At 51.4% G+C, this 8672-nt stretch overlaps 1 protein-coding gene across 1 annotated transcript in view; it reads right to left on the bottom strand.

Annotated features, from left to right (window-relative positions):
- Positions 1 to 8666, bottom strand: part of Sh2d3a (SH2 domain containing 3A) — a 10024-nt gene extending 1358 nt beyond the window's left edge. The window contains exons 1-7 of the mRNA XM_033759600.1: positions 8608 to 8666; positions 5655 to 5793; positions 4023 to 4372; positions 3802 to 3878; positions 732 to 1213; positions 522 to 637; positions 24 to 343 (exon numbers count right to left, since the gene is read on the bottom strand). Coding sequence (XP_033615491.1) covers positions 24 to 343; positions 522 to 637; positions 732 to 1213; positions 3802 to 3878; positions 4023 to 4372; positions 5655 to 5723 — 1414 coding nt within the window. The 5' untranslated portion in view covers positions 5724 to 5793; positions 8608 to 8666. The remainder of the gene's footprint in view (positions 1 to 23; positions 344 to 521; positions 638 to 731; positions 1214 to 3801; positions 3879 to 4022; positions 4373 to 5654; positions 5794 to 8607) is intronic.
- Between the last annotated feature and the right edge of the window lie 6 nt (positions 8667 to 8672).

Below are 8672 nucleotides of genomic sequence, written 5' to 3'. Positions count from 1 at the left end.
GCCGGCGTGGGGGAGGGGGATACGAAGGTTAGGATGGGGGGGTGGGGCTTGGGGCCGGCCTAGGCCTGGGCTGAGATCGCAGCTGCAGTTCCAGGGGTCCAGGCAACGCCAAGCCCCAGATCGCCCCTCACCTGAACCCTCATCCAGAGCCCGCATCAGCGGTTTTAGCTCCTGCTCGAAGGCCAGCGCAGCCTCTGTGTGGCTCCGTCGGAGCTGGCGCCACGTGCACTCCAACCGTGACACCTGCGGAACAGAAGGGAGCCTGCCTCCTTTCTCGCGCTCCTCCAGCGGCCCTGAGCACCCCAAGACAGCCAGCGCTCCCGCCAGCGCCAGGGTCTCCAACCTGCAGAGGTGGAGGGCAAGGGTCTGGGGGCAGTGGGGAGGTGGGTAATGCGAGGGTGACGGGCACTGGTAGTGGCACCGCCCGGCCCCTTCTTCCCCTCCTGCGGCTGCCAGGAACGGGGAGGTGTTCGGGGACTCCAGACCCCCCACCTACTCCAGGTTCCAGGCTGCCGGCTCACCTCTGCAGCAGTTCCAACCTCAAACGATGCCCATGGGGAAGGGTGAGTAGCTCCAGGCCAGAGCGGACCCCCATGGCCACTTGCTGAGCCTTGGTAACTCCCAGGAGGCCTGCAGCCTGCGGGGGGAGCAACAAGGAGGCCAGGGGCTCAGAGTCCGTTTGCAGGCCGCAACCCCAGCCCTGCAGAGGAGGGACGGGGCGGGCGACCCACCTGGCAATCCACCAACAGCAGGTGGAGGGCGGTGCCCTCTGCATGGTGCTCCAGGAGCAAGCCCCGGAGAACACGCAGCACTGTGGGGTCCAGGGGCCGATTGTGGGCACCCAGCAGGCAGAAGGGGTTGTCAGGAGGGCAAAAAGACACCTCGCTCTGTGGTCTTGCAAAACACCCGTCCTCCTCTTCCTCCTCTTCAGCCTCCCACCATGGGGCCTCCGGCTCTGAACAGCTGTGGCCAGGGGGTGTTCCCCCGGCTCTGGGCACTCGGGGCACCAGCTCACAGTACGTTGGGGGCAGCCCAGGGGCATCCGGAAGCGTCAGTGAGGGTGTCCGGGGAGGCTTGCTTGGCGCCTTGGCGTGAAGCTGCCCATCGGAAGCTCTGAGGCTGTCAGCGACGGACCTCAAGGGAGCTGGGACCTTCAGCAACGTGGGGTCACTGCCCATCCGGAGCAGGGCAGATGCGGGTGCGGTGCGGGCTCCTGGGGCCCACAGAGAAGACAGCTGGGTCGGGGGAGGGTGGGCGGGAGTCGACCAGCTGCCCCTCGCCTCGTCCACTCATCATCAGCCAGTAATGGGGCTCCTGGCCAATCCCCGCACAGCTTTGAACTTCAGCAGCTTCTTCTGTGCGAGTGATAATACACACCAGCACACCAGTTTGAAACCGATTTCAACACTTCTGTCATTTGTGAGTTTTAAAAATTAATATGTGTAGTACATAACTATACGTATCGTGTGGAAGTGGCACATACACATAACACTTTTTTTTTTTGGTTTTTGAGACAGGGTCTCACTGTGTAGTTGAGGCTGACCTGGAACTTACTGTGTAGCCCAGGCTGGTCTCAAACTCACAGCGATCCTCCTGCCTCAGCCTCCCGAGTGCCAGGATTACAGGCGTGCACCACCACACCCGGTAACATAAGGAATTTTGGTCCTTTTCACTTCCTCTTCCCCCTTCCCCTTTCCCCAGAATTCTCTTCCCATCTCCACGGTGTCTACGTCTTTGTTTCCTATCATCTGCCTTTTATTTTGTTCTTTAATTATTTATACGGTGGGATTCTCATATAAAAGAAACCATGCAATATCTACCCTCCAAAATCTAATTTATTTCTTTTAACATTGTGTTCTCAAGGTGAGTAGACCAACGATGATCCCACTGAGAAAGTCAGGAAAACAATCCCATTTACAGTAGTTCAAAAAAATATTAAAGGGTCAGGGATTTAGCTCACTGGTGCTGCTGCCTGCCTCACAATCATAAGGTCCTGAGTTTGAGCCCTGGTACCAATAAATAAATAAACCAACAAACCTAGGAATTAATCTAACCAAGGAAATGAAAGACCTCTAGAACAAAAGCTATACTATTCTTTTAAAAAGATAGAAGTGGCGGGGTGTGGTGGTGCTCATCTGTAACCCTGGCACTCTGGAGGCTGAGGCAGGAGGATTGCTGTGAGTTTGAGACCAGCCTGGGCTACACAGTGAGTTCCAGAACAGTCTCAACTACATAGTGAGACCCTGTCTCAGAAAACAACAACAGCAACAACAAAAAGATAGAAGCCATTAGAAAATGGAAAGATACTTCCTGTTCCTGGACAGATAGAACCAGAACCAATATTATCAAAATGGTCATGCTTCCAAAATGGATATATACACTTAGTGCGATCCTAAGGAAAATACCAACAGTGTTCCTCACCAAACGAGGAAAAAAAAAATCCTCAAATTTATATGGAAGCAAAAGGACCCCAGAATAACCAAAGCAAACCTAAGGAGCCAGTTTTGGTGGATTCAGAATACTGTACTGTAAATGCTTTTGCCTCTGTGTGATGTGTGAACTGATCAAAAATCTGAGAATTCACAAAACTACAAAGATATCAAAGAATCTGAACTCGTTTGACCCTTCTTTTTTGTTGTTGTTGCCGTTTTGGGTACTGGGGATCAAACTTGTGACCTTGCAAGGCAGGTGGCAGAACTATTGAGCTAAATCCCCAGCCTTCATTAACCTTTCAAACGATGTCGTTTTTGAGCAAGTAGCATGTATACATGCAGGGTCATTAGTATTTTGGGAGTGGTGAAACACGCCTGTAATTCCAGCACTTAGGGAAGTTGAGGCAGGAGGATTGCAAATCTGAGTCCCTTGTGGGCAACGTAGTGAGACCCTGTATCAAAAATAAATAAATAGGGTTGGGGCTATAGCTCAGTGGTACACTATCCCTGGGTTCTATCTCCAGTACCACACACACACACAAAAGAAGGAAATCGCAAAAAGGTAACAAGATTTTTGAGAGACCATTTACTAAACATTTAAATAGGCTTTGTTTTAGGGATTTTAAGCCTCCCCAAATTCCCAGCTCACTCAAGTAACGGTCGAAGTCCTCTCACACTAGCCAATACAGCCCTAGCAATCAAGCAGCAAAGCCTCTCTTAAACCTCCCTATTTTCACTGTTTCAGTTACATTCATCTGTGTTTGAGTGAACAATCCAAACACTTGTTCTGACCTCAGGACCTTTGCACTGTCTGTTCCTGCTTCCTGGTCCATTGTCAACTTCAGTCATCTGCATTATTCTTTCCTTCATCACCGTCTTCAAGCCTTTCTCAATGGGGACTTTCTGGACCACTATTTACAATCCCAAATCCAGATCCACCCCCACCTGTCACTTTCCCCTACTCTCTTCTACTTTTAGATTTGATCCCAAAGCATCACACGCTTCTCTTATTTTGATGGATCAGTCTGTTGATAGAATGTTGGCTATGCTTGGTTGGGATCTTGGTCTTTCTTACCCACTGATATATCCTAGCCCCTTTGTGTTTATTTTTTTCAAAACAGCATCTTACTAAGTTACTAAGTTGTCTGAGCTGGGTGTGAACTTGTGATCCTCCGGCCTCAGCCTCCCAGAGTACTGGACCGACTATAAACACACATTTTTAAGTGCTTGCCTGGAGAACATTATTGTCTCTATTTTCCTGAGCAAGAAGTTGAGTCTCCCAACAGGTTAAACCACTTGCCCAAGATCACATAACTGCGAAGGGGCAGAGCCAATCTCTGAGCCTCCAGAGGCCCCGATAGATGCTCACCTGGTCCTGAGTGGGCTTCTGTGGCCTGACCTGTATGATCCAAGCCGGCGGGTTGGCTGTTGCTCCACCTCCTAGCCCTAGGGGACCAAGGTGGGAGAGAACTGTGGACTCAGCATAACAAGGGCACCCCCCACACACAATCTCTAGGACTGCTCCTCATACAAGCGGAGAAACGCAGGGGGTGTCGGGTGCTCTCAAAAAGGTAGACAGTCTGTGGGTACCTGAAAGACTCGGTCTGAGCTGGGCTGCCCTGAAGGGTGTCTTCGCTAAAGCTGCGCCGGAGAGGCCCCTGCCGGACCACGGGCCTGGAGGCCACAGCCCCTGTGGCTTGGGACAGTGGGCGCCGGCCCGTCACGTAGCTGCGCACCAGTGCTGGCATGCTCCTGAACCTCTCATCCTCCAGTTGAAAGAGGGCTGCAGGTCGGCCTGGTCGGGGACGCAGGGCCACGCGGAACACCTCAAAATGCAGAGCAGACCCCCGCCAGCGGCATGAGATCACGGGGTGGTCTCCACGGGACCCAGAGGTGCGAACCAGGAAGTCACCATCTTGGAGAAGAAGAGCTTCAGCCTTCTGAGAATAGAGGACAGTTGGCAGGGGTGTGGGGATGAACCTAGCTGTTAATGGTGACTTCTTCCCACCCAGTAAAAGCCACCCCAGCGAAACTCATGTGGCAGGTAGAGTCTGGGAGGTTTTGCAACAAACCATTTCCCATTTTCTTGTGGTCACCCATGTGGACCACACTTCCCAGACTTCCTTGCAGTTAGCACTATCATGTGACCAGATCTGGCCAATAGGATGAGGGCTGAGGAAACTCTCCTGCACAATCGTACGGGTTCTGTCTTCTGTCAGCTGGACATCTCCAAAGCCCTGCAGGATGGTGAAGTCAAGATGGACCTGGCTCCTGACTGAGTTATGAAGGTTCCTGTCCCCATTCCTCAACCACCCTGGGCTGTGATATGAATGAGCTCATGAATGATGATTGTGTTTAGCTGTTGGTGTCTTGGTACTGTTTGTCATAGTCACTAGCTAATGCTGCCCAATGCAATGTCCACCCTGACCGAATGACCGGGGCTTGCTTTGCAAGTGTGAATTCAAGACAAGTCATTGGCTGCCTCTTTCCAGAGTGCGGCCCTCTAATCCTCCCTTTATAAAAGTTTGCAAGCAATCTTATGCCAACTGTGGTGGGTAGGAGGGCTGAGACCTTAGATGGAGCCAAAGCAGAGTGGGAGATGAAGGCTGGGAACAGATTAATAAATTCAGTGACAAATGTACCACCCTTATCTGGAGAGCCAAAGAAATAGACATGAAGAACTCAATAGACCCTTAAGACTAGTAGGAGGTACTATTGGCCCCTTTCCAAAGATGGAGACACAGAGACTCAGGGAAGTCAAATGCCTTGTCCAAGATTACATAGAATATAAGTCACGGGACTGGAATTTGAACCCAGCATATCATGCTGGAGGGCACAGGATTTAAACCACCAAGCTATACTGCCCCCCGAGATTAAAGTGGATGTCAGTAACCCAGGATCCTGAGGATGTGAGCCTTGATTTGGAGTTGGATTGGGGAGGCTTGGGTTGAGACAGAGGTGCCAGGAGAGAGACAGGGCCTGGAGGAAGAAACAGGAAGGACCAGAAGATACTTTGGGGCATTAGGGCCTCGTCAGTCTCCAGCACCAGCCCAAGAAAGCAATCACTGAAATTGATAGGAGCCAAGCAAGCTTCAACAGTCTTCAGTCCCCCAGCCTCCTGTCCCATAGACCTTGTCCCTGACTCCCTCGGGCAGGACCCTTGAGTCTCCTGGCCTGGGGGTGGGGAGGAGGCCCCCTCCAGTGGGGTGGGTACGGTCCTACCTGCCGGGACAGGGTACCATGGTACCAGGGTTGGTGGGCGAGGTCTTCTCCATCCTGTGGCGTCTGCATGGAGCCCTTGGGGGCAGAGCGTTTCTGGATTGGGCTCTGTGCACTTTTAACAGGACTCAGTCTTCCACATCTGGAAAATGGGAGCAATTAGCCCTGTTCCCTGGGTCAGCCCCTTCCACCCTCCTCTCCATTGTGCACGTGGCAGCCCAAGTTCTGGCCACACCTTAAAAACACAACTGTGTCATGAGGTGGCTAAATAAATGTCATGTAAACACACAGGGCATATATTATTCTAAGTTAACCAGGTTGCTCGTAGCCAAGTTTTATGAATATGTTCACGAGTGTGTGTGCAGGGCCTCAGGGATGCTAAGCATGTGTGTGACCACTGAGCTATGTTCAGACTGCCCACCCTCCAGATTGTATACTTGTGTGTACACATAAACTAAATGTATTCCAGAATAGATACATACAGATAAAAAGAATATATATTTTATTTCTAACAGCTGGCTTGAGTCACTTAAGTTTCGTGTATTCTTATACATAAACAATATTTATTTACACATATATTTATATATAATGCAAAAATAAATTATAAATAGTATATATGTTGCCGGGCATGGTGGCGCACACCTGTCATCCCAGCACTCGGGAGGCTGAGGCAGAAGGATCACTGTGAGTTCGAGACCAGCCTGGGCTACACAGTGAGTTCCAGGTCAGTCTCAACTACATAGTGAGACCTTGTCTCAAAACACCAAAAAAAAAGTATATATGTTATATGGGCCAGGGATTTAGCTCAGTGGTTCCACGGCCTGCTTCACGAGTGCAAGGTCCCGAGTTTGATTCCTGGTACTACGTCTCAGAGCGCTAGGTGGAGAAATGAAACCAAGGGCAGATGTGGAAAAGGTTCATGTGTTGGAGTCAAACTTCTCCAAGGGCCGGCAAGCAAGGTGTTGATGAGTAAAGATGATCAGGGTTATGGGGGAAGCTAACTGGTTGGTTCTTTGGTTAAGGGAGGGGAAGACAGGAAGGGGAATTCAATTTACAAACATGCACAGCTTCTGAGCAATCCAGGCAGGGATTCTCAGGCCATGAGGATTGAACCCATCACACTAGCATCTACTGCCATTTTTTTTCTTTTTCAATTTTTTAAAAAAAAAGTGGTGCTGGGGAATTGAACTCAGGGCCTTACTTACAGCTCCATGCTGGTGCTCTAGCACTGAGCTACACTTTTTAAATATTTATGCTTATCACTACATAATGATTACATTCAATCATCACAGGGGTACATGACATAACATATCTTAATGTTTAAAATCCCCTTCCTGCCGGGCGTGGTGGCCCAGCACTCGGGAGGCTGAGGCAGGAGGATCCCTGTGAGTTCGAGACCAGCCTGGACTACACAGTGAGTTCCAGGTCAGGCTCAACTATAATGAGACCCTGCCTCTCCCAACTCCCCTCTCACTCTCCATCTGTTAGTCCCCCTTTTCCCCCCTGTGGCACAGGGAGTCAAACTCAGGACCTCAGGACCTTGCACTTGTGAAGCAGGTGTGGCACCACTGAACTAAATCCCTGGCCCTGCAAAAGATCATTCTTCTTCTTTTTTTTTTTTTGGTACCAGGGATCAAACTCGGGTCCTTGTGCTTGTAAGGCAGGAGGCAGAACTACTGAGCTAATTCCCCAGCCCAAGATCATTCTTTTAAGAAGGTCACATTTTAGGAAAATGTGCAACTGTGTGATTGCAGTTTCTTCTCATGTTTTGAACCCTGTGCATTTCATTATTATTACGGTCAAATTTGAACTCAGACACATTGGTAATCCCTTGATCGTCCCATCGACCCCAGGGCTGGTGTGTCTCATGTGTCTGGACAGGAGGGGCAGACAGTCTGCTCCTTTCTCTCCCCACCTGCCAAAGTCTTGTGAGTTTGGGGTGAGGCTGGCAGGAGAATAGCAACCAGGATTCCTGCTTCCTGAGTCAGAAGGCTACAGGCCAGGCAGGGACAGGAGGTTCCCGGTTCAGCCCTGGGCAGCTTTCAGGGCGGGTAGCTGGGCAGGGAGCTGGCTCCAGGTGCTGCATACCTGAAGCCAGGTGTGTTCTGAATACCTGTACACTTCCTATTTGTCAGCTGGGCCAGGCCCTGCTGCTTCATCTTTGAATCTCTCAGGCTGCTCTGTTGCAAGCCCCTCCTCGGTGGAATCGGAGGTGTGTGTCTGAGAGGCTCTCATCTGTTTGGAGAGCTCAAGGTGGGGACAGGTCAGCCACATGCCAACTTTGTCACCCTCCTGCCTCCGAGTCCTTTGGGATAATTTATTGGGCAGGGTAAAAGGAAGGGAGAAGAAAAGCGGCTGGGAAACATTGGCAGAGGAGGGAGGGAGCGATTTCTGCTCTGCCCTGGCAACATGGACACGGGTGGACTCCGGGTCCTAAGCTGGTGGTGAGACAGACAGTCTGTGTCTGCGTCTCCGTCTCCTTTTTATCGATAACTGCGCACCGAACCCAAGGCCTTCGTACTGAGCTGTATCCCCAACCCGCCTGCCCGGGCTAGGATTGAATTTGTCATCCTCGGGCCTCAGCCTCCCAGAGCGCTGGGATTACAGGCGTGTGCGCCACCATGCCCGGCTGCCTCCTGAATTTTAACCTGGGTGCCGCGAAATGGGAGTAGCTGTTAGAAAGAGTTTAAAAGAGGGAGGCCCACGACCCGATTTGTGATCGCTCAGGCAAAAGAGGAAGCCGGGCGGATTTCCGTGTTGACCGGAAATGCACTTAGAAGAGCGTGCCCAGGTGCGACCAGGTTTTGGGACACGCGTGACCTACAGCGACCCAGTGGCTCCCTCGCTCTGTTACCTTTTGTATTGCGTTATGGATCCTCAGAACCTCCCCGCGAGCCTGTGGCTTCGACCCCACTAATTCCCTGGTCCTGGATCTGCCTAAGGATCCCCCGCTCACCTGAGCAGGACGCGCGGGGACCCAGCCGGGTTGCGAACAGGCAGAAGCTTGAGGATCTGCGGCTC

This window comes from Fukomys damarensis, unplaced genomic scaffold (assembly GCF_012274545.1).
Source record: "Fukomys damarensis isolate Sample0158 unplaced genomic scaffold, DMR_v1.0_HiC HiC_scaffold_37, whole genome shotgun sequence".
NCBI classification, from domain to species: domain Eukaryota; kingdom Metazoa; phylum Chordata; class Mammalia; order Rodentia; family Bathyergidae; genus Fukomys; species Fukomys damarensis.
Note: the sequence above shows the minus strand (reverse complement) of the source record. Positions and strands in the feature narration are given on the sequence as shown.